The sequence below is a fragment of the Mustela nigripes genome, chromosome 17, assembly GCF_022355385.1.
Source record: "Mustela nigripes isolate SB6536 chromosome 17, MUSNIG.SB6536, whole genome shotgun sequence".
NCBI classification, from domain to species: Eukaryota; Metazoa; Chordata; class Mammalia; order Carnivora; family Mustelidae; genus Mustela; species Mustela nigripes.
The window spans coordinates 3,649,439-3,676,298 of NC_081573.1; the positions used below are offsets into that span (position 1 = coordinate 3,649,439).

The window sequence follows — 26,860 nt, forward strand, 5'->3', positions numbered from 1 at the left end:
TATTAAGTAAAGATATAGGGAAAGCTCTCAAGAGTGAGAGGGGTCCTGATTTGCCAATGTGGGCCTCCACCAACAATTTTTCTTTAGAACTGACCAGGAGCTTGTGGTCTTATCATTCTTGTAATGCCTTGTTTTGAGTAAGGACTGGTGATAACATCTTTAATGGCTTATTTCTTCTTTGGCATCTGGTTATTCTTTGTTGGTCACAATGTGAATATAATAAAAAGATGTCACCTAACCACCACCACCAAGCCTAGCAAGAAGACAACTTTTCCTTAAACTAAATTAGTTTACTCTGTGCCTACTGCCTTTGTCGTACTACATCGGCTCTTCGAAACTCTATACCGTTCTCTATGAGCACTCCCTAAGGTTGCTCCAATGGTTTCCACTCCTTGAAGGACGACTCCCTTTCGTGTACGGACATGTCCCCCTATTTCAAGATGGCCACGCCTGCTGTAAAATTTCGCTGCTTGGTATGCACCGCCGGCAAAGCAGAGGCAACCCGCCGTTGGCCTTGGCGCGCCTTCGGCATCCATAGAAACGGGAGCATGCGCACCGCCCTTTGTGTCGCTCACAACTGACGTAAGCGGACTAGTACTGTTCTCCCGGGCAGAAAAACCAGTTGTATAACCGGTCTCCCAATATGGCGGCTCCCTTATGAATTGGCCAACTGGGAGCCGCCATAATCTGTTTCACAAGGTCTTTGTCTAAAAGACCGGAAGCGGATCGGAATCATTGTCTGTAGAACGCCCCCGAGGTGGTGGTTTGGCCCGCAGACGTTAAACTTAACTTTGTGAGGTGGAACAATAGCTGAATTGATGGGCCGTGGCTCTTTCCACTCACCCAACTATTGCACGAAGGCTCTATTAAGAGGTCTCAGTTTCGCCTTCTGGCAGCAGAATGAGGTTGAGTGAGGTTTGTGGAGATTTGGAGTTAACGATAGGGGAGGCTTGGGTTGTCTGTGCAAGAAGTAAGCCGTTATGGGATGGGAGATGCATTCTGTGATTGAGGGAGCAGGGCAGTCAGAATGGTGTGCAGGCCTGGGGATGGCCAGGGAGATATTAGGGCTTGGGGAATTGCTTTGTAGAAAAGTTCAGTGACTGGGACGGTCTTGGAGGCAAATCAGATAGTGGCATTACCGAGACAGTGGGTCAGTGATTTGGATGCGCTTGGGAAAGGTCATTGATAGGGGCATCTTTCAGGTAAGGTCACTGATTGAGGACGAATGATGGGAGGTCAGTGTTTGGGGTGTTCATGAAGGAACTCAGGAATGTGGGTGTCTTTGAGGGTGTCAGTGCCTGAAAAGGAATTATGGGGAAGATTAGTACTTAGGAGGGCCTTGAGGGGCATGTCAGCAATTTGAGCATTCTTGGAGGTCAGTGACAAGAATCCTTGGAACATGTCACTTATCAGGACGTTCCTGGAAAGGTTTTACTAATGCCAGTGTCCATGGTGGGAATATTCATGGTGTTTGGAAGCTGGGGTTCAGTGATTGAGACATCTTTTGGTATAGTTTAGTGTGTGGGTTTTTTTTTTTTTTTTAAAGAGATTTGAGCACAATTAGATCACAAAGGGAGAGGTAGAAGCAGTTTTTGGGTTGAGAGCCCAACTTGGTGCTTGATTCCAGGACCCACTTAACCCACTGAGCTACCCAGGTGCCCCTAGTTGCCTGCTTTTGATGTCCTTTGCTTAAGTTGGTGTTTGGGATGTACTTGGAGTGAGGGATCAGTGATTGATCTTTGGGGGTGGTCAGTGAATGGGGTAGCTTCTAGGGAGTTCAGTGCTTGGGGCAGCTTCCTTTCTTGTCTTTGAGGGTCTCCAATAATAGGTTATTTTATTTTCTATTTTCAGGTAGATATAAAAGCTAATTTTAAAAAATCTTTCCTTTCTTTACTGAACTCTTATTTCTAATGTAATTACTAATTGATTCTAGTAGGTTTTCTAGGTAAGCAGTTAGAACACCTGCAGGTAAGTTTAACTCAGAGAAAAAAACATGGAGTTTGGATTTGAGCAGACCTAAGATTTTTATCCATATTCTGCCACTTTACCATGTGAACTTGAGCAAGTTTCTCACCCTGAGACTCTTTTCCCTTTGTTAAACAAAAACAAAAAATAAACTGCGCTAAGTGCTTATACACTTAAAGATCACACAGTATATACCCAAGACAGGTTAGCAAGCAGTATCCCAGTATTTATACCTGTTTCTCTGGATTTTTTAGGCTTTTAAAAATTTCTCTCACTGGACATTTCCCCCCTATTTCTTTGTAATGGTCTTTCTCTAAGTGCAGATTTAGTTTTGAGTACAGTTTTGGTAAAATTACATAATTTAATGACAGCTTTGTTTCTTCTTATAATCATGTTTATTGAAAAATAAGTCATCAGGTAATACACATTACTTTTTTCCTTAAACTATCATATTAACCTACCACCTAAGGAAAACATAATTTTAGATGTATATATATATGCATTTGTGTGTATCTAAAATACACATAGACATACAAATAAGGACTCAAACAACTCATAAAAATCTGTTAGACTCATGCAATTTCTGTAATCTCCAGGTCCTGGCTTCCTGGGATAAAATAGTTCTATGAGGAAAAAAGTGAAGGTACGAAGATCAGCACTGCATCCTTATCCAGAGACCTTGAACTAGAGATTCAGAATAGAGCCCAGAATCAACAACAGAGCAGATATTAGATTTTCTGATGGTATATATAAGGACTCCAGAAAATGTCTCAAGTGAGTTTATTTGTATATTTGTTTTCTACTAGGACTTCACGTGGGTTTGAGAAGGCTTAATAATACACATATTTAAAAAATCTATTTATTCAATATTTATGAGGACTACTTTATACCAGATACAGCATAGAGAGATGTCAGAATTTAGGGGGAAAAATTAACAAAGGATCAACTTCACAGCCAAATTGCAATGAGAATATGTAAATCATATGTTTATACAAATTATTTTAAGTAGAACATAAATTATAACCCAAAAGATTTTTTTTTAAGATTTTATTTATTTGACAGAGAGATCACAGGTAGGCAGAGAGGGAGAAGCAGGCTCCCTGCTGAGCAGAGAGTCCAGTGTGGGGCTCCAGGACCCTGAGACCATGACCTGAGCCAAAGGCAGAGGCTTAACCCACTAAGCCACCCAGGTGCCCTAACCCACAAGGTTCTAAATAGTTAATAAAATTGAGCAACAAACTTGTGTTTACTGTTCCACATCCCACTTACCTATTGCTGCCTATCAGATCACCCTGAGGTTGGTGGTATGCATTTATTTTTATTTTTTTAAAGATTTTATTAATTTTTTTGACAGACACAGTGAGAGGGAACACAAGCAGGGGAAGTGGGAGAGGGCAAGAGACTTCTTGCTGACCAGGGAGCCCAATGTGGGGCTCGATCCCAGGACCCTGGGATCATGACCCGAGCAGAAGGCAGAAACAACAACTGAGCCGCCCAGGTATCCCTGCATTTATTTTTTGTCATTCTCATGGAGATTGAGTGGGTCAGGAAGTAAGACAGGGCCCTAAGGTGGTATCTTACATATTCGTGGGTTCCCAAGACCACCCTCGGGTTCAGTGATTTGGTAGAACTCCTCAAGAGTACTCAGAAACATTGTTACACTCACAATTAGAGTTTATTAAGCAAAAGCAAAAAGGTACATAAGGCCCAATCCAGGAGATACCAGGCAGAAACTTTCACTTATTCTTTCTGGGTGGAGTCATTGTGAACAGTGTTGGATTTTCCCAGCAGTGACTTGTAACAACACATTTTCAGTATTGCTAATCAGGGAAGCTCACTCAACTCTTTGTTTATAGGGTTTTTATTTGGGTTGGAGACATAGGCAACACTGACTATATGAATGGCTGATTTAAGTCACCAGCCCTTTCAGAAGTAAAGCTGCCATGGTATGCCCCAAGTCTCCCACCATAAGCCACACTGATAGTACGAATTATCTGGTGTAGCCCAAGGCTCTCAGGTAAAGCTATTTCTAGGGCTTAGAGGTTAGTTCCTATCAACAGGTAAGCACCAAACCTTGCTTTGGCTTGTGCAGGGTGTGGACAATGCACATTGCTGTGTTAATCCTTTTTGCACAGTTTTTCTCCTCACCATGTCTGAAACCTCAGCTGGGAAGACTCAAAGGTTGGGGAATGGAATCATCTGAAGGCTTCTTTTTTCCTATTTCTGTTTTCCAAGATGACGTGACTCAAAAACTAGACAGCTGAGGCGCCTGACGAGTATTTATGCATGGCTTCCCTTTGTGGCTTGGGCTTCTCACAGCATGATGCTAGATTCTAAGAGAACCAGACTGAAATTACAGGCCTTTTCTGCCTTAGCTTCAGACATTATTCTACTGCATCATTTTTGTTACAAGCAAGTCCCTAAGACAAACTAGATTCAAGGGGAGGGGAACAGGCTCCACCTCTTGATGGGAGAGTGACAAGATCACATTGCAGAAGGTTTTGGAATGGGACATACTGTTGTGGTCATCCTTGGGAAATAACAATCATCTCCCACCTGGCCGTCAATAAAAACTCGTTGGCGATTTGCCTTAAGGAGAAAGCTCCTCAGAAAAGTAGATCATTCCTATCATGTAAGTAGGAAGAAATGTTTCTGGTAGGTTATTAGTGAGACTGTTCAATGCTCAGTTCCCTCTATAGCAAACCACCAAAAAAGTGGTTTATTCCCAGAAAAGCCCGTGGTGTTATATCAAAGCCAAACTCAGTGATCAGAGTGCTTTAGAGTTTCAAAACCGTGTAGCTCAAGTCCCAGGCTCCTGGAGCTCTGACTTTATCCGGGGATAACACCTAGATTATCAAGAAAAAGGGATGGATTCTAAGACCATCATCATTTGTTCTTCCACCAACAGCCCTCAAAATTGTTATTTTTTTAAATCAGTGGTTTTCCATTCGGATGATTTTTATCTGCCCAGGGGACATTCGACAGGGTCCAGAGGTATTTTTTATTATCAGAACTGCTAACAGTATCTTCTAGTAAATAGAGGCCAGGGATGCTGCTAAACATCCCACAACACACAATACAGGCCTCCACTGTGGAAAGTTATCCAGCCCAAAATATCAGTAGGGTTGAGGTTGAGAAACCCCAATTTATATTAGTGAGCACTTCCAAGTTACATCTATTAGCAAAGTCTTAGAATATTTCCTTCATAATCTCAGTTCATAATCCATTTCTTCTATTTTAAAAAAATTCCCCCCAAATTAAAAAATTTTATATTCCAATTGCATTAGTAAAGCTTAAAGTATTCTGTGTCGAAATTTCAAATAGTACAGAAGTTTCTAGAGCTAAGCACTTAAGTTCCCCATTAATCCTTTTCACCATCCTCAGGATAAACTATACAAAAACTTAGGTGTAGCCTTTTGACTTCCTCTGTCAGCATTTACATACGCGTCTATGAATTTGTATATATTTGTGTTGTGGATCCTTGGGCCACCCTCAGTTTCAATGATTCTCTAAAAGAACTCAAAAAAAGCTTTTACAGTTACAGATGATTATACTGAAAAGATACATATTAAAATCAACAAAGGCAAAAGACACAGAGTAGAGTCAGGAGAGACCAGGCATGTTTCCAGTTGTCCTCACCCAGCAGAGTGGCTTGAATAGCATTTCATTCTCCCAGCGATAAGTGTGTAACAAGGTGGCAACACAGGTGGGAAGTGTTGCCATCCAGGGAAGTTCACATGCACCTTGGTGTCCAGGGCTTTATTGGGAGTCAGTCAACACAGGCATTCAGCATACATGACTGACCTCAGCTATTCAGTCTCCAAAATTCAAACTGGAAGAGCACCCAAGGCCTCGGGAATGTGAAAACACCTGTAGCAGGCTGGATGTTACAGTGCTTCAGAGGTTATCTCCAGGACCAAATCAAGGGCCGGTTCTCCTGAAGACAGGCCTTTCCTTGGAGTGTGCAGAGCTTGGGCAACCCAGGCCTGCTAAGTCAACCCTTTACCACACAGAACCTAATACTCACAGTCATAATTGAGGTCATAGTTTATGGACTTTTCTATAACTTACTAAGTACACTTAACCCAGTACCTTGGAAGTCTATCCCTATCAACATTTAAGTAACAAAAATAGTAAGTGAAAAAATGTTTGAGTGCTTATTCGTGCACTCTACCTGCTCTAAATTCAGTCATGATTTCACAACTTCGGAAGAAACCTATTTGCAGTGTTTTAAATGCTCATGGCTTTTATTGTGCAATCATTCAAGTTACTTCTTTCTTGAATTCCATTTCCCTCTCTGAAGTTCAGCTGTTGTGTTTTTTCTCCTCCCCACTGGTGCCCACATGCTATATGTTTGTTTCCTGCCCTATGTAAATGTATGTAAATGTACTCTCATGTACTTACATTCTTCTCTCTGCAAGCTAGTATGTTCCTTCAAGGTAGGAGAGAATCATATAAAAAGGAGTATTTAGTCCAGTGTCTGACTATAGGTGCATTCACACAGATTGTAGATGGTTCCTGGATTGTGAAATTTGAGGATGTTCTGTTTCTCTTTTGTGAAAGAGTGAACATGTACACAATGAATGATTAGAAGCACAAAGGATATTTTAATTAAAAAAATTAGTTTTTCCTTCAAAGTATAATGCAACACTAATTATACAGAAAGCAGTCAAATGACTGACCATAGGAAAATTATATTATATTTCAAGTATTAACCAGTGATAATCCCTTTAGGAATGAATAGGAATGTTCTGTTTCAGGGATCACTGTCATTCAAGGATGTGGCTATGGTTTTCACGTGGGAGGAGTGGCAGCTACTGGACCGTGTTCAGAAAATCCTGTATCAAGATGTGATGTTGGAAAATTATAGCAACCTAGTATCAGTGGGTAAGCAGAGCTTTCCCAGGGTAATGTAGGCAATCAATTGCCTTTCCTTTCTCAGTGATGAAATGTGTGCAGCCTTTTAAGTACCTTACTGTTTTGAACTTGAGTTTCATACATCATAGATTTTAGTACCTTTTGGTACTAAACTCCAACAGAGTGCTTTTCTTTCACTCCCAGTTAAAGGTCTTTATTTGGCTAAGATCCAATTGTTCAGGCCCTTCAATATAACTTTCCCCATTTTTCAGAGGTACTATTGTCTAAGTATTTGGTTCCATGGATCCACTATAATTTTCCTTGAGTAGGGTATCAAGTTACCAAAGCAGATGCATTCTACCAGTTGGAACGTGGAACACAATGGATAACAGAGGAAGAAATCCAGAGTCAGACTCATCCAGGTGAGTGAAAAACCAACCCTGTGGCATAAATAGAAGTAAACTCCTGTTTGGTCAGAAACAGGGAGGCATCTAAGCTCTGAGTGTGACAGCATGGGGGACATAAGTTCCCACATATATTAATACTGTTTCTACTTTTTTTTTTTTTAATTTTTTTAAATAGTAGGCTCCATGCCCAGGGTAGAACCCAACACAGGGCTTCCATTCACAACCCTGAGATCAAGATTTGTGCTGAGATCAAGAGTCGGACACTTAACCAACTGAGCCACCTAGGCTCTGCTTGATTCCACTTTTTAATCTCTCCATATTGGGATTCTTTTGTTTCATCTTTAAAAGAACACATTTCGGGGAGTACGTGGCTGACTCATTCGGTAGATTGTGTTTAGGGCTGTGAGTTCAAGCCCCATGTTGGGCATGGAGCCTACTTAAGAAAAAAAAAAAAAGGAGTTCTCAAAAAAATAAAATACATTTCTTTTTTATGTATATGAATCTAATCCCATTCTATTAATCTTGGAATTTGTTCTCCTAATCTTTCTCCCTGGCATCCTCAGTTTATCTGCCTTCTCCTATCCATCCCCATGGTTATAGCTCTCTTTTCTAACACACTCAGCATTCATAAATTGTCCCTCATCTCCACATTCTATAGTTTCTTCCATTTTTTTCCTCTTGCCACTTAGAAATATCTCAGACTTTCACTGTATCCCCAGCCTCATTTACTCTTCATCCTTTGTTATGGAATCCCATTCCTTCTAGTTCATGGTCATTGTGGCTCTCCTTTATAGAAGACACCTGGCAAGTTGATTGTCATACAGACAGGCACCAAGAAAATCAAGTCAACCTTAGAACTATGGAGAGTCACCACAAAAATAATGCATTTAGAAAAATATTGTCTCTGAGGCTATACTTTGATGTCCCTTTAGCACAAAGATCCCGTACATTTGACATACTTGGGAAACATTTGAAATCTAATATAGAGTACATTATTCAGAATACAAGCTATGCAAGAAATGAAGTTGAATTTAATGGATATGATGGCTATGATGAAATATTTCTTTATGCTAAGCATGAGAAAATTCATACTGGAGAAAAATACAATGAATATAATAAGCACTTAAAGGTTTTCAGCCATAAGCCACAGCTTATTAAACACTGGAAAACTCAAACAGGAGAGAAACAGGGTAACTGCTGTGACTGTGGGAAAGCCTTTTCCCAGAAGTCAAACCTCATTAAGCATCAGTGAACACACACCAGAGAGAAACCCTATGGTTGCAGCAGGTATGAGAAAGCCTTCAGTCGGAAATCCCATCTCATTTTACACCAGAGAACCCATACAGGAGAGAAACGTATGGATGCAATAAATGTGGGAAAGCTTTTACTGATAAGTCATGCCTTAATAAACATCAGAGAACTCACACAGGAGAGAGACGGTTTGAATGTTGTATATGTCAAAAGCTTCAGCGATAAGTCACAACACATTGCACATCAAAGGACTCATACAGGAGAGAAGCCCTACAGATGTGGTGAGTGTGAGAAAAGCTTCAGCAACAAGTCACAGCTCATTATTCATCAGAGATCTCACACAGGAGAGAAACCCTATGGCTGTGATGAATGTGGGAAAACATTCCCCCTTAAGTTTAGCCTCATTTTACATAAAAAAGCTCACACGGGAAAAACCTTAAGGATGCAATGAATGTGGAAAAGCCTTCATCCAGATATCTGAGCTCATTAGACATCAGAGAACACACACAGGAGAGAAACCTTATCATTGCAGTGAGTGCGGGAAGGGCGTTAGTGTAAAGTCACTCCTCAGTACTCACTGGAGAACACATACGGGAGAGAAACCCTACGGGTGCAGTGAATGTGGAAAAACGTTCTCCATCAAGTTTAGCCTCATCCTACACCAAAGAACACATACGGGTGAGAAACATTATGAATGCAGTCAGTGTCAGAAAGCTTTCACCCAAAAGTCACACTTCAGTATTCATCAGAGGTATCACACCGGAGAGAAGCCTTATGAATGCAGTGAATGCCACAAAGCCTTCAGCCGGAAATCCTATCTCCTTATTCATCAGAGAATTCACTCGGGAGAGAAACCTTATGAATGCCTCCAGTGTGGGAAAACTTTCTCTCACAAGTTTAGCCTTATTATTCATCAGAGAATCCATACAGGAGAGAAACCCTATGGATGCAGTGAATGTGGGAAAACATTTCCTATCAAGTTTAGCCTTGTTTTGCATCAGAAGACACATACAGGAGAGCAACCCCATGAATGCAGTGAAATGTCAGAAATCTTTCACCCAGAAGTCACATCTTACTATACATCAGAGAACTCACACAGGAGAGAAACCTTATGAATGCAGTCAGTGTTGGAAAACTTTCTCCCACAAATTCAGCCTCATTTTACATCAGAAAACTCACAGGGGAGAGAAATCATGAATGAAGTAAATATCCAGAAGCTGTCATTGAAAGTGAATAACTGATTATACCAGAGTTTACATACCTTAAGACTACAGATGGGGACATAACTCCCCCAACCCCAGACTCACACCTCATTGCTTATAAGGGAATGGTACTGGGGGGAGCCTGGGAGGCTCAGTCATTAAGTGTCTGCCTTTGGCTCAGGTCATGATCCCGAGGTCCTGGGATTGAGCCCCGTATCAAGCGCCATGCTTCTCCCTCTCCCACTTCCCCTGCTTGTGTTCCCTCTCTCACTGCCTTTCTGTCAAATAAATTTTAAAGAGAGAGAGAGAGAAAATGGTACTGGGTAGAATTTCAAACAGGAGAAAATACCTTCCTCCATATATGTCAACTGAATGTAGCCAGAGGGAATGAATAGGAGAGAACATCTGTGTGTGTCTGAATTGACGGTGAGGATGTTGTTGGCATGAAATCCAGCTACACTGATAACAGAGACTTGACACTGAGGAAAAAATTCTATACTTGAATGAATCTGAGGTATCATCTTTTATGGTTATCATTTTATGAGGGTTGTCATTTCCTGTAGCTGTAACATAGTAAGCAGCATTATGACAAATTTTAAGTATGTAAATAAATATACTTGCAGAAAACAAAGCAAATATTTTATCAGAACTATGTAATATGTGTTTTCTTCTATTTTTATTATTAAAATGATTGTTCATAATTGGGAATTGCATGTGTTAGCATAGCAATTGTGACTCCCTAGTACCCGTACTTCAGAGTACACAACACTTGCCAATAGAAGAATCTGTATTGAATCTTTATATCATTATAGTGCTATATAAGTTGTAATTGAACTACAAGGTTCATTATTTTAGCAAGAAATCTTAATAACATACTGAATATCTCCTGTCACCCATTTCCTGGTATTCGTAAATGGGCCTGGAACGTTCCTTGAGTAAAATGTTTTTTCATCGATTCCAAGATAGAATTTTCTTTCCCCACAGAATTAACAGTGAAGTTAGAATGCAACACACAGTTGGTGACTTGACAGGTTTAAATGGAGAATTCAGTACATAAAATAATGGTGTATCACACAATCAAAGGTATCGTGGGTTGGATGAAATACAGTGGAAATATCTGTAATAAAGAATTTTTTTCTTTTAAATCGATCAGATATTTAGGGTTTGAAGAGAAAGAGTATTCACAAGTTTTATACCCTTTTGAATTCTTAACAGTTTCCAAGATTATCCCTGATATCAGAGGACAGAAATTAAATACTAGCTTTGGTTCTGGTACTGCTTGATTGGACAATGTAACTTGTTCCGATAGTCAAATAAAGTAGGCTTCTATTTCCCCTATACTGTACAAGGTATGCTTCCCTCTCAAAGAGCTTATGTGAAACTTTAGAGCTGTTTTTATGAATCCCTCTCTGGAATATGGCCACAAAATCTCATAAATTATTTTTCTTAAATGGGGATTAAACTCTTAAGATACAATGAGCTTGGTTTTATTTTTGCAAAAGTAGGTTTCCTTTTCAAGCACATTGGTTTACATTAACATGGGGAAATTGCAACTCTAGCAGGCACCCAGTTTAAGGTGGTTCAATGTATTGGACATGACTCCATGACTTATAGTAACATGAGACTCTGGTAAAGACAAAACCTACAATATAGCCTGAGAAACAATAAAACACAGGTAAACGTTAAGGTGTTCTGTAACATGCAGGCACAGATTCCAGGGACCTTTTTTAGTCACAGAACACCATCTGTCTCCAAATCATAAGCCACCAACATGTATGTGTGAAATATCTCAGTTTCAGAGAAATCAAGGCACGAGATTACTCAGGGGTCTTTTATACTTACAAGTCACATAGCCAAAACCAGGCTTTGTGAAGAGGGGCAAATCATCCATCTCCATGTTTTCAATAAGCAATGTAGATTAGCTGGTATTGTCCTACATTAAGCAATACAAAACTGCATGAGAGGGGAAAAACAAAACAAGAAGGGCTAAGAATAATCCCAAGGACACTGAGAGACTTCCTATCCCAAACCCAGAGTTTTGAAAGTCTTGAGGGTTTGAAGGGTGATAGTGAAATGTCACCTACAGTATGATGTAATGGTTAGCAAAATGAATGCTACTGTTCTACTGTCTGCATTTTCAAAGGATTTGTTCAAGAATGAGTGGAAACTCCATTGTCCTGAATGTAAAGCCTGGGAAGTTGACAAGAGCACTGCTCTTTTGAGAGACAAGATTCTTACCTATGAACAGTAAAAGCATATTTTTGTTTTTGTTTTTTTTTTTTTAATATTTTATTTATTTATTTGACAGAGAGAAATCACAAGTAGTCGGAGAGGCAGGCAGAGAGAGAGAGGGAAGCAGGCTCCCTGCTGAGCAGAGAGCCCGATGCGGGACTCGATCCCAGGACCCTGAGATCATGACCCGAGCCGAAGGCAGCGGCTTAACCCACTGAGCCACCCAGGCGCCCTAAAAGCATATTTTTGAATGAGTTTTCACTGACCTTGACCCTCATGAGCTCCCACCCCAAACCACTTTCCAACAAGAAAGTCACTGTGCCTATAGGGGTTAAGTTCTCCCCCCCCCTTCCCTTGCCATGTTCAAAACATTAAAGGGGATCTCCTCAGGGCACCTGACTGGTTCAGTCAGTGGAGCAAGCAACCTGATCTTGGGGTTATAAGTTCGAGTCCCATGCTGGGTGTGGAGATTACTTAAAAATACAACTTTAAAAAAAAAAAAAAGGCATCTCCATAGAGGAAGAACCTCCCCACTTCAAAGGCGGGAAACATGTGACTCATCTTTCCTCATCCTTGCCCACTGTCAGCCAAACCCTATTTGCAAGGAAGTAACTGCTATCCTATAATGAGGGTTAGTAAAGCCAACTCTCTTCAAGTTAAATTTTAATTCTAAACCTAAACTTTCATCAATATCTACATGATCATCAATATCTATGAATACATGATGCATCAATATCTACATGATCCTTTCACAGGATCTACCTCTTAACAAACTCACTGGTAATCTGTTATTTGATGTAAGATTTCACTATGATGTAAGATTGGTAGCTCCTGATCATATTGCTGACCCCATCACTTAACCTCCTTACAAGCCACAGCTTGCCTGGGGTGCAAGGGAAGTATAACAATGAGAAAAGACTACTTTGGTTATGGTATCTTTATCTCTTTTTGCCTTGTGTGGAGTTGGTGCAAAAACATGTCAAGACCATGTTAAAAAGAATCAAGTTTTCCATGATTTCTTCTCACTACATGGTACAGGCCCCTTTAAGTTCAGTTCCCCATCCTATCATAATAGGTAACAACCCTAAAACCAGCAGTGAGTCTTCAGGAGATCTGGCATATTGAAGAAATACCTGTAAAGGGCTTATCTGGTGATGGTCTTGTGGACCGTTGAGTGGATTCAGGTGCTCTTGGTATTTTGACATCAAGACTTGTCCTACAATGAGCATCAGATTATATAAACTCAAGGATCACTGGTTTACTTTAAAATCCAGTGATCACAAAAATAATCTTGATGAGATGAAGCCATGTTGTGATGCTGGATAATGGGTACACAGGAATTAAGGATTTTTTAAAAAGATCTATTTTATTTATTTTTAAAAATTTTTAAAAGATTTTTTTTTAAAGATTTATTTATTTACTTTAGAGAGCGGGGAGGGACAGAGGGAGAGAATCTTCAGGTAGACTTCCTGCTGAGCTTGGAGCCCAATGCAGAGCTTGATCTCTCTCTCTCTCTTTTTTTTTTTTTTTTTTAAAGATTTTATTTATTTATTTGACAGAGATCACAAGTAGGCAGAGAGAGAGAGAGGAAGGGAAGCAGGCTCCCTGCTGAGTGAGAGCCTGATGCGGGCTGGGAAGTCAGGAGTTCTATAATGGAGATTCTAAGTTAGATGTGCTTGTTAGTGTCCAAGCAGAGCTTTCTGCTACAGTCTGATGTATCTGGGAAGTTCAGGGAGAAGTTAAATGTGGAGATAGAAATCTGCATCAGATGAGATCTTCTGGGGAATCGATCCAGATAAAGAAAACAAGAGTTTTGGACAATTAGGGATCAACAGATGAGTGTGTAACAAAATGGTAGGGAGAGAGAACATGATAAACAAGTGTTTCATTAAAGACAAAGTCATAGGGGCACCTGGGTGGCTCAGTGGGTTAAAGCCTCTGCCTTCGGCTCAGGTCGTGATTCCAGGGTCCTGGGATCGAGCCCTACATCCGGTTCTCTGCTCAGCGGGGAGCCTGCTTCCCCCACCCCCCTTCTTTGCCTGCCTGCCTACTTGTGGTCTCTGTCAAATAAAATCTTCCCAAAAAAAGGATCTCAAAAATAAAATATTAAAAAAAAATCTTAAAAAAAAAGAAGACAAAGCCATAAACATTGTATTGAGAGTTGCTGATACATCAATTAAGATAAGAACTCAGGGGGCGCCTGGGTGGCTCAGTGGGTTGGGCCGCTGCCTTCGGCTCAGGTCATGATCTCAGAGTCCTGGGATCGAGTCCCGCATCGGGCTCTCTGCTCAGCAGAGAGCCTGCTTTCCTCTCTCTCTCTGCCTGCCTCTCCATCTACTTGTGATTTCTCTCTGTCAAATAAATAAATAAAATCTTTAAAAAAAAAAAAAAAGATAAGAACTCAGGAGGGACGCCTGGGTGGCTCAGTTGGTTAAGCAGCTGCCTTCGGTTCAGGTCATGATCCCAGCGTCCTGGGATGGAGTCCCACATCGGGCTCCTTGCTCGGCAGGGAGCCTGCTTCTCCCTCTGCCTCTGCCTGCCTCTCTGTCTGCCTGTGCTCGCTCACTCTCTCTCCGTCTCTGACAAATAAATAAAAATCTTTAAAAAAAAAAAAAAAGATAAGAACTCAGGGATAAGGATGTCATTTTTTGTTTGTTCTTCCAAATAACAGATTCTTTCACTTTTCTTTCTATGCTACACAAAAACAGAATATTCCCTTCCTTCGCTGAATTCCCATTATACTTTGTGAACTAGTTGCTCCTAAAGATACTGTATCTTTATGATGTCGAGATAACTAGAGTTCCACTCTTGAGTCAAGGGCCTGTTTTTCATTCCCCCTTGTGCAAGAATAAAATACAGCTCGGTCATCCATTTACTTCTTCATCAAGTGACTGTACAGCGAAGTTGGGGAGAGACCACACTTTTCCATCTGTATCTGTCAAGCTATTTCTTAAATGCCAGGTTTTTATTGAAGGGATTTTCAATATAATCTTACCAATGTTGCTTCCTTGGAAAGTCTGGTTTTATTAGCATTGGTTGAGGGCCTGGACATGTCTTTATGCAAAGCTCCCCAAGAGTGCTATTGTGACCCTCGCTGATGAACTGCAGTCCTAACACACAGTAAAAGAGACTGAAGTTAGTGGGAAACACAGAAATGTTTATCTACAGCCATTCTTCAAAACACATCTAGATTTCTTCGAATTTTCATTTCCTTTGCTTGAGGAAGCAAAGGAAGCCATAAACATTTGCAGCTGCCTACTTTATTGTTTTTGTGTGTTTATTCCTTTTTTTTTTTTTAAGATTTTATTTATTTGACAGAAATCACAAGTAGGGAAAGAGGCAGGCAGAGAGGGAGGAGGAAGCAGACTCCCTGCTGAGCAGAGAGCCCGATTCGGGGCTCCATCCCAGGACCCTGGAATCATGACCTGAGCTGAAGGCAGAGGCTTTAACCCACTGAGCCATCCAGGCGCCCCTCTTGCATGTTTATTCTGTTTCTCTTTCCACCCCTAGAATATGACTTCAGTGATGATAAAGAGTATTTTTGTGTTTCTCTAACACTAGCACCATGCCTGGTATATAGTAGTAGCCAGCGAAGAAGGATGTACTGAATGAGTGAATTGTGTCTGTCTGTATCCCTTCAGGCTTTTTGATCTGATGCTGCCAGTGACTCCCTTGTATTTTACTGTCTCCAATCCCCTACTAATAAAGCAGACAAATCTTGATTCATTGTGAATTAACCGTTTTACACTGATAGCTGTCATCTTTTGATTTGTTTTATATTATTGTGTTTTTAAACATTTCCAACAAATAAGGAATTAGTGTTTAACAAGTACAGTGTTTTTCAGTTGGGGAAAATGAAAATGTTCTAGAGATGAATAGTGACGGCTGCACCACAACGTGAATTTACTTAATGACACAGAACTGTACACTTAAAAATGGTTAAAATGGTAAATTTTATCTTACATGTATTTAATTATAAATCTAAAAGGGTTTTGTTTTGTTTTGTTTTTTACTATTTCTATTTATTTATTTAGAGAGGGAGAGAGAGGGGAGGTGGGTAAGGGATAGAATCTTAAGCAGGCTCCATGTCCAGGGTGGATCCCAACATGGAGCTCAGTCTCACAACTCTGAGATCATGACCTGAGCCAAAATCAAGAGTTGGATGCTTAACCAACTGAGCCACCCAGGCATCCCCCCAATTTTTTTTTTTAAGAGCTAAGGAATATACAGATATAGATATAGATATACTTGGCATTTCTTTTAGGTTGATATCTTAGGTTTTCCCTTAAAAGCCAGCTATCCCACGGCATATATATATATATATATATATATATATATATATATTAGATTTATTTATTGTAAAGAGCACACAAGAGAGCAAGGGTAGGGAAGCAGGGGCAGAAGGAGAGATAGTCTTTTTCTTTTTTTAAAAATAAATTTATTTTAGAGAGAGAGCATGTGTGCACAGGGGGAGTGGAGGAGAGGGACAGAAAAGCTGACTCCCCGCTCAGCGCAGAGCCTGGTGAAGGGCTTGATCTCACAACCCTGAGATCATGACATGAGCCAAAATCAACAGACTCGTAACCACCCAGGCACCCCAGGGAGAGAGGGTCTTAAGCAAACTCCACACTTAGCATGGAGCCCCACATGGGGCTTAATCTCACAGCCCTGAGATCACTGCCTGGCTTGAAACCAAGAGCTGGACACTTAACCAACTGTGCTACCCAGGTGCCCCCTCCCAACATACTTTTGGAGTTTTATTCCATATCATGGTCACAGAAGGATTCACTGTTCTCCTCCTTCCTAGAAATTCAGAAAGCTGATGATCATCTGCCTCAGCACTTATAAAACCCAAAAGTGCCAAAGAGGACAGAACAGTGTTATGAACTGAACATATGTGGAAATATTGTTTATCAGAGCAAAAATCTTTTTCCTTTCAGGCCAAACCATGAAAGGTTTTATTTACATGGAAAAACTTTGAAGTCACACTTAGATTTAGTCGACCGAAGTAGAAGCTGTGACATAAAAGAGCCTGCTGGGTATAGCAGAGATGGGAGATCTTCTCTGTGCTAATCGCAAGCAAACTCATACTGAAATTAAAGTCCACGAAAGTAGAAGACCGATCAGCACTAAGTCACAAGTCATTAAACATCCTCAAATACACAAAATAGAGAAAGCCCATGAATGTACTGAATGTGGGAAAGCCTTCTTCAAGAAGTCTCAGTTCACAGAACATAAGAGAATTCATACAGAAAAGAAACCCCATGCATGTAGTGTATGTGGGAGAACCTTTTCCAAGAAGTTCAAGCTCACTGAACATCAGCGAACTCACAAAGGAAAGAAAACCTATGAGTGCTGTGAGTGTGGGAAAACCTTCCTCAGGAAATTTCAGCTTACTGAACACCAGAAGACTCATACAGGAAATAAACCACATGGATGCAGTGTATGTGGGAAGGCATTCTCCAGAAAGTTCAAGCTAACTGAACATCAGAGAACTCATACAGGAGAGAAACCTTATGAATGTACTGAACGTGAAAAGCCTTCTGCAGAAAGGCAGAGCTCATTATACATCAGATAAATGAAAGAGGAGAAAGGCCCCATCAATGCAATGAGAATGGGAAAGGTTTCTCCGGAAAAATCACAACTCATTCTACATCAGAAAACCCACACAAGAGAGAAATCTTATATATGTAGTGAATGTGGAAGAGGCACAATCTCCTTATACATCGGCAAACTCACACTGGAGAGAAACCCTATGGATGCACTGGATGTGATAAGGCCTTCAGCCAGAAGGCATGTCTCATAGCACATCAGCGATTTCATAAAGGAAAGAGTCCTTTTGTACGTACCGAATGTGAAAAATCTGTTCACAGAAGTCAGGACTCACTAAACATCAGAGAATTCACACGGGAGATAAACCCTTTAAATGCAGTAACTGTGGCAAAGCCTTCACTACACAGACAATGCTCACTGTCCATCCAAGAACTCATACAGGAGAGAGACCCTATATGCATGCAATGAGTGTGGGAGAACTTTCTCCCACATGCCATGCCTTGTTAAACATGAGAGAATACACACAAGAGAGAAATATGTAAATTCAGTGAAGGTTAAATATTCTTCCATCGAGGGTCACAGCTTATTAAATACTAGTGAATTCATGTAGGAGAAAAGCCCCGTTAATACAGTGACCGTGCAGATGCCTTCTATGACCCCTCAGACTTCATCAAACATCAGTGGGCTCCTCACAGATAGGAATGCAGTCACAGTGGGACAACCAGTTGTCAGATGTACACCCTCAGGAAATAACGGAGAGTCTGTACAGGAAAGAAGTCATGAATGCAGTGAAGGTGGTCATGCCTTCACTTCAGTGGTTGATTACATCTTATTTTATGTCCCAAAAAACACACAGGAAAAAACTGGTACATTCAATTTGGAAAAGCCTTGAGCAATAATGTCAAGCTGATTATATGGTTATACATAAACAGAAAACCTATGAATACAGAGGCTAGGAAAGCTGTTTTTTGGAAGACAGACCCTGTCTGTCATCAGTGATCACCACAGATCATCAGTGAGCTTATATTGAGTAGAAATATGACAGTGGAAAAGTCCTTACCCTGGATGTGTCAGTTCATGCTAGAAGGCAGTGAATGTGGCAGGGTTTTCAGTGGTACATTCTGCCTCATCCATTAGCAGATGAAATCACAGAAAAAAATGCCGTTAATGCACTAATTGTGGAATACCTTTAACAAAAACTAAAGTTTCCACCCAAGAAGGCTTGTGAAAATGAGGAATGTTTGAGAGCTATATGTACCTTTTTCAACTTGATCTGTACATATTTTTTAAAGATTTTATTTATTTATTTGACAGAGAGAAATCACAAGTAGATGGAGAGGCAGGCAAAGAGAGAGAGAGAGGGAAGCAGGCTCTCCGCTGAGCAGAGAGCCCAACGCGGGACTCGATCCCAGGACCCTGAGATCATGACCTGAGCCGAAGGCAGCGGCTTAACCCACTGAGCCACCCAGGCGCCCCAATCTGTATATATTTTTTAAAGATTTATTTATTTATTTTACAGACAGAAATCACAAGGAGGCAGAGAGGCAGAAGAGAGAGGAGGAAGCAGGCTCCCCGCTGAGCAGAGAGCCCGATGTGGGGCTCGATCCCAGGACCCCGGGATTATGACCTGAGCGGAAGGCAGTCTTTAATCCACTGAGCCACCCAGGCGCCCCCAAATTGACCTGATGGGCATTTTCAGACAGGATACCTTGAACCACATTCCCAATTACCATGTTTTTGTTTTTGTTTTTGTTTTTAAGATTTTATTTATTTGTCAGAGAGAGAGGGAGCAAGCACACAGGCAGACAGAGTGGCATGCAGAGTCAGAGAGAGAAGCAGGCTCCCTGCCGAGCAAGGAGCCCGATGTGGGACTCCATCCCAGGACCCTGGGATCATGACCTGAGCCAAAGGCAGCAACTTAACCAACTGAGCCACCCAGGCGTCCCCCCAATTACCATGTTAATGGTAATTTAGAGGAGATAGTCTCTGCCCTACATCACTGGTTAACATTATCACATTATATTCACTTTTCCCATTTGTGCTTTTTTTTTTTTCTAAAATTATATTCAGGGACGCCTGGGTGGCTCAGTGGGTTAAAGCCTCTGCCTTCGGCTCACCTCATGATCCCAGGGTCCTGGGATCGAGCCCTGAGTTGGGCTCTCTGCTCAGCAGGGAACCTGCTTCTCCCTCTCCCTCTGCCTGCCTCTCTGCCTACTTGTGATCTGTCTGTCAAATAAATAAAAAAAATCTTTTTAATAAATAAATAAATAAAATTATATTCAGCTCCCACCCAATATCCTGTGATGGTTAGCTGCTGCATTTCTTTGGCTCTAGGTTTAAGTATTATTTTAGGCAACTGAAGTCCTTCAAAAATGAATATATAAAACTCATGAATAAAACTTAATGTCCTTGAATGAATTTAAATTGATTTAAAAATAAGACCAAGCATTATACAACATCATAAAAGTGATTTTTAAAATTTTCTAGATTTGAAAAGGTAGAAAAACCATGTTTGCAAAATGAACTAAAAGCCGAAGGACAATTAGTAATTTAAACCAATACAATAAATAACAAAATACATTCCAATACAGCTCTTGGTAATATTTATTTATTTATTTATTTTTATTTATAAAGATTTTATTTATTTATTTGACAGAGAGAGATCACAAATAGGCAGAGAGACAGAGAGAGAGATGAGGAGAAGCAGGCTCCCCGCTGAGCAGAGAGCCCAATGCGGGACTCGATCCCAGGCCCCTGGGATCATGACCTGAGCTGAAGGCAGAGGCCCAACCCACTGAGCCACCCAGGCGCCCCGGTAATATTTTTTTAAAACATGAAAAAGTAACGTAAGCAATTTGAATACAAATTAAGATGACTATTTCCGTCCTAGTTCTCCTCCTCCCTGGATTATTAAATTATTCTCAGAATGCTGGGGATCTGAAGTTCTAAACTCATATATAATTATCCAGTTGCATTCTTCCCTTAGAGGTTGTACCCTGTCTAGCCCTATCTTTTGTCTCATTGATGGAACCACCCAGACATTCTTCCCGGCATGTATTCCCATTCCAACTCGGAATCCTGGGTCCTACAACATGAAGAGAAAAATAGATCTTCACAGAATCAACCCTGGCCTGGTTCCAAGAGGACAGACTTTGAACTGGACCTGGAGTAGGCTGAATCCAGTGCTACACTGGAATACAGAGGCCTGTAACCAGCCTGGAAAATATTTTCAGAATCTAGTAGGTGTAATTTTTTAAGTAGGCTTCATGCCCAGTGTGGAGCCCAGCATGGGGCTTGAACTCAGGACCTTGAGCTCAAAAGTTGGGACACTCAACCAACTGAGTCACCCAGGCATCCCTGATATGTATAATTAATTGAATGTAGTCAGGGGTAATGATAGGGGCTGGCATAAAACTGATACAGGATTCAGACCAAGTCCCCTGCTGAAAAACCGCAATCTCAAAAAGGGCATTAGATTAGGTGTTAGGGAGGGCACCTGGATGGCTCAGTTGGTTAAGCAACTACCTTTGGCTCAGGTCATGATCCCGGAGTCCAGGGATCGAGTCCCTCATTGGGCTCCCAGCTCCGCAGGGAGTCTGCTTCTCCCTTTGACCTTCTCCTCTCTCATGCGCTCTCTCACTGTCTTTCTCTCAAATGAATAAAATCTTAAAAAAAATAAAATAAAATTATATATATATATATATATATATATATATATATATATATATAGTGTCAGGGGGAAACTAAAGTAGAGGACTCTTAGTAGGTGAGGTATTTTAATGGCAGTTAGGTGATTTTTTTTTTTAAGATTTTTTTTTATTTGATAGACAAAGATCACAAGTAGGCAGAGAGGCAGGCAGAGAGAGAAGGGAAACAGTCTTCCTGCTAAGCAGAGAGCCTGATGCAGGGCTCAATCCCAGGACCTTGAGATCATGATCTGAGCTGAAGGCAGAGGCTTAACTCACTGAGCCACCCAGGTGCCCCTAGGTGATTTTTTTTTTAAATCAATGACATAAGTCCCACTAGAATCACTTGGAGAGAACATCTTAATTGTTTTAAAGATTTTGATATGGAATATAAAGACTTTGGGTCATGTATAAACGTAATGTTTATATTGTATCAATTTCAATATAAAGCATATATAAAGCAGATTACAATAACTCTACATGTTTATGCTCAAGTATAAGGTCTCGAATGTAAGTTATACACTGTAAAAGTTAGACTAGCTTCCTGAGGGTAGGAATCTTGTTAACCGCTATATACAAGATGTCTAGAAGAATATGCAATACAGAGTAGGCACTTGATAAATACTAAATATTTAATTAATATTAAATTGAAATATTAATTGAATTTCATTCAATAAGCAATCTAGTCTTAACTAAGATTTAAAACAGGGCCAGGAAAAAATTAACTCAATTAAACAGGGCCAGAGAGAACCAAACTGCAAGTAACCTCAATGTATCCCAAAACAAGCTTTAAGAATACCGGAGGGCAAAAATATCCTGATCTCTCTGGCTCTCCTCACTCCCACATGATAAAGTTGACAGTGTTTGTCATCCAACCAAAACCTATCGGGCAGGAAAATATGATCAGTGTTGAAAGAAACCAATGAGAAGTGACTAAAACTGACATATATGCTAGATTGAGCAAACAAGGACATTGTAACTATATAAATAGTTATAACTGTATTCTATCACATCAAAAACATAGAGGTATGATTAATATATTAATAAGAATGTACTGGGTTTATAAGATATGTTTTACTTCATATTTTATAAGCCCTCCCAGAATACTGTTGTTTATTCACTATCTTGATCAGAGAGTGGAGAGCAGTTAGCAGTTTCACTAGGCATTCCTCACAATGATACCTCCTACCACCCTGGCTAAGAACTCAAGGTTTTTCTCTTTTGTATAAGTTCAGCTTCTCTAAGCATAATTTTTTCTCTTTTTAATAAAAGCTTCTGTTCTCTTTGTAGTTGAATTTGTACTTGAGTTTCTTTTGTCTTGTCATTAAATTCACTGACCTTTCCTTTTGCAAACACAAGTAGGTTAAAATACGGTTCCTAGGTTTTAGACTCACCTCACCCACCCTAACCTATTTTTCATTTTGGATCGTTTCCATTGCTGTCTTTTAAAGTTCACTGAATTTTTTCTTATACAACATCTAATCTACTATTAATTCCATCAAAGTATGTTTTATCTCAGAAGTTGTAGTTTTTATCTCTAGAAACTTGGTTGGGGCCTATCTTTTTATAGCTTTCATATCTCTATTTAATATGCCTTAATTTTTAAAAAGTTTTTAAAGTAATATCTACATTCAACATGGAGCTTGAACTCACAACCCCAACTGAGCCAGGCAGGTGCCCCAACATGGTTTACTTGTAACCTGATATTTAAAATGAGTTTCTAGCGGTGCGTGCGTGACTCAGTCAGTTAAGCATCTGCCTTCTGCTCAGGTCCTGATCCTAGGGTCCTGGGACTGAGGCCCGCATTGGGCTCCTTGCTCAGTGAAGCCTACTTTGTCCCCTCCCTCTTCCTCTGTCTGCTGCTCCCCCTGCTTGTGCTGTCAAATAAAATCTTTAAAAAATAGTTTCTCGGGGGCGCCTGGGTGGCTCAGTGGGTTAAAGCCTCCTCTTTCAGCTGAGGTCATGATCCCAGGGTCCTGGGATCAAGCCCCACATCGTGCTCTCTGCTCAGCAGGGAGCCTCCTTCCTCCTCTCTCTGACTGCCTCTCTGCCTATTTGTAATCTCTGTTAAATAAATAAAATCTTTTAAAAAAAAGTTTCTTGTAGGCAGCATGTAGTTGGACCTATTTTATCTAATTGATAATCTCTTTTTACTGAGGTATTTAGATCATTCATAATTACAGTGGTGTTATTTATCCCAGCTGGTTTTGCTCCCCCCTTTTGTCATTTTCTACCTTCTTTTGGAGTAACTTTTTTTTTTTAAATTTATTTATTTCAGGGGTGGGGGGGGTGAGACAAACTCCCCACTGAGTGGGGAACCCAACACAGGGCTTGATCCCAGGATCCTGAAAACATGACTTGAGCTGAAATTGAGTCTCAGAGGCTCAACTGACTGAACCACCCAGGTGCCCCTGGAGCAATTATGTTTTATGATTATCTCCATTGCTGGCTTTTTACGCATAACTTTATTATTTAAGTGGTTCCTTTAGAATTTGTAGCATGCATCATTCATTTATCGGTGTATCTTCAAATTATTATACCTTCTCATGTATAGTACCAGAGTCTTATATACCAATTTTCTATAGCCAAATCAGCTTCTTTGAAGAAATTATCTTCTGGATGCTCCTAGGATATATTTTTAGTGGATGGGTAAACTGGCTTTACATGATAATTACACATTAACATTCCTAACTCCATATACTTTTGGAATCTTTACAAAATATAAAGAATTTTCTCGCATTTAAACTTCAGTGTAGGCCACCTTTTTTATTCCTGTTTCAGTCAACTAACCAAGTAAACTGTAGAGCCATTCTAACTGAGCTCAAACATTAAAGCCAGAAGTAATTCATGGACAGCCCATATTGTTAAATTTGTCTGATCCAAATTTTTATTCCTTCTACCATTGCTGCTGCCCCTTGGAACAACTTGTTACTTAAACTGTAACCCCTGGAGGATTTTATTAGTTGCCAAGCACATTTAGATATGGACTTAAGAAATATATATACTGACAACAGGTCTTTGGGGAGAAGGACGATGTACAACCGTGAAGCTGGGCAGCTGGGGATGCCTGACTTGCTCAGGGCGGAACACCGCCCCTTCACAGAAGCCGGGCAGCCGGGACCGCCCATCCCACCCAGGGCAGAACGCCGCCTGCTTCAGGGAAGCCAAGCACCTGGGAACGCAGGGTCAGCTCAGGGTGGCTCCTTTCTCTTCCCAGAAGTGCTCGTTGTTAGTTGGATGAGTCCTTTGAATGTGCTTGGTTAACTATAAGCTTTATCCTCCTTCTTGCTTGTCTGCAAGATGGGATTAACGTTTGACCTTCATCAATCCTTCTGTTGGCTATTGTTTTCTATCCAATAAAAGTGAGACTGTAGAGTAGCTCGTGGCAGCAGTCCTTTTTGACTGTTGTCCCTTGCTCCCAGTCTTTTGCAGCTGACTTGTTTGTGTCTAATTCTTCTCTCGTGGCCGACTGGAAGCGGCATACCATAATTCCACAAATGTTTCCCAAGATTTTTTTTTTCAATGATTTTATTTATTTGACAGAAATCACAAGCAGGCAGAGAGGCAGGCAGAGAGGAACGGAAGTAGGCTCCCCGCGGAGCAGACAGCCCAATGTGGGGCCTGATCCCAGGACCCTGAGATCATGACCTGAGCCGAAGGCAGAGGCTCCAACCCACTGAGCCACCCAGGCGCCCCCAAGATTCTTTTTATATAATAAATAAATTTATATAAAAAATGAATACTTCATGACTAACTGGGTTTACCAAAAGAATGCAAAAAAAAAATTTTTTTAGAATGCAAATTTTTTAAGCAATGTAATTCACCGCTGTACTAGACTGCTTTGGCTGTCATAAAAAATACTAGAGTGGGTGTTTGAAACAACAGAAATTAATTTTCTCACAGTTCCAGAGGCTAGAAGTCCACAATCAAGTTTCCAGCAGATCTGATTTCTGGTCAGTACTCTTCCTGGCTTACAGACATCTGGCTGCCTTCTCACCATGTGAGAAATGCAAGGCATTTCTGCAGTTTGTCTGCACAAAGAAAGAACTCTCTGGTGTCTCTTCCAATAAGGACACTGAACTTACTGGGATCAGAACCCCACACTTAGGATCTCATTTAACTTTAAATACTTCCTCCATGGTCCCACCTCCAAATATAGCAGGGTGTTAGGGTGTTCTACATGTGAATCTGAGGAGACACAGATTTTACCCTGAGGCAAAATTTCTCTCTAGCTGTGAACATGTAAAATTAGAGAAGTTACTCATTTTGAAAATACAATGGTAGGACAGGTGTAGCATAGACACTTCCGTTCCAAGAGAGAAATTAGGAGGAAGAAAGGGGTATGGGTCCCTTAAAAACCCAAAACCTAGTATAGCAAATTCCATTAGATCTTAAGACTTAAGCATAATCATCTTTGGTTACTTATCTTCAGTTATGTCAGGCTGCCAGGCATTGTAGGTCACGTTGTAGGTGGGAATCATAACACTCTTAAAACTTTATATTCAAACCTGCAATTTTATGTTCTGCAAAGCTCCACCAAGGATATTTTTGCCTGCATTTACAATTTTTGTATCCCTAGCATGCAGAACAGCGTTTGCCACCTGCATCTTATAAACATCCGGATGAATGAATAAGCCCTTTAATTGAAAGGCGCTCTAAGCCTGGTTGTGACGGAGTTTCGCACTGGAAGCTCATCAGTTTAATTAGCTGGGCTGCAATATTGAAGAGAACCACTTCCTTTACTCAAAGGGTTTTTTTTTTTTTTTTTAAGATTTTATTTATTTATTTGACAAAGAGAGTAGGCAGAGAGAGATGGGGAGGAAGCAGGATCCCTGTTGAGCAGAGCGCCCGATGTAGGGCTCGATCCCAGGACTCTGAGATCATGACCTGAGCCAAAGGCAGAGGCTTAACCCACTGAGCCACTCAGGTGCCCCTCAAAGGGTTTTTTGTTTTTTGTTTTGTTTTAAGATTTAAAAAATTTAAGTGCAATCTACCACCAGCCACCCCAAGATCAAGAGTCAAAGGCTCTATGACTGAGCCAGCCAGGGACCCCTCAGAGCTTTTGATTCAAGGTATTTTTCACCGTTAGAGAAAAGCCGCGTCTTTGACTCCCGCCACCGTGGGAGAGTCCAGCTTCTCTATGAGGTCTGCCGCCTGTTGACCCCCATCAGCCCTGTGACCCGTTTTCACCCACACGAAGAGCCTTTTCTAACCCCGTTTGCCCACTCTGACCAATGCCTTTTCCCGCGGTTCTCTGAAATCTAGCCGGGCCGCAAATGCCGCTTTCTCCACAAAGCCCCCTCCAGCCAGCATTCCCAGGATACTAACCCGTTCCCCTCCAACTGTTGCTCCGGCTCGGCTCGAACTCCCTCCCCTGTGCACTTCCACGCGGGTCGCGCGCACTTAGCTTCTCCCCGTCCTTTAACTGAAAGCTCCTTAAAGCCCGCGACCATCTCGGCGGATCCTGAGGAGAGACGTGGCAGGCCTGAGTTTCTCAGGAGCTAAGCAGTATATGCACCGCCTCCGGTGAATGTTACAAATTCGGGGTCCAAAGGCTAAAAGTGGTCCGGAAATAAAGCGAAATCTCAATAGCTTCTCACCGTCTAGAGCCTTCCAGAGAAAGGCGCAAAGCGAGAACACGCCCGCCTCGGAGGACTCTGCGGGGAAACCGCCGCTCTCTGCAAACAGCCTGGCGTCCGCACTGCAA

At 41.0% G+C, this 26,860-nt stretch overlaps 1 protein-coding gene across 1 annotated transcript; it reads left to right on the forward strand.

The window, feature by feature from the left end:
* The first annotated feature begins 422 nt into the window (after positions 1-422).
* Positions 423-18,077, forward strand: LOC132005859 (zinc finger protein 585A-like). The gene is given in 11 exon segments (XM_059383369.1): positions 423-473; positions 6,726-6,852; positions 7,152-7,244; positions 8,741-8,839; positions 8,922-9,520; positions 9,522-9,600; positions 17,092-17,445; positions 17,509-17,622; positions 17,625-17,707; positions 17,791-17,919; positions 17,922-18,077. Coding segments are annotated over 11 exon segments (1,884 nt in total).
* Positions 18,078-26,860: the final 8,783 nt, after the last annotated feature.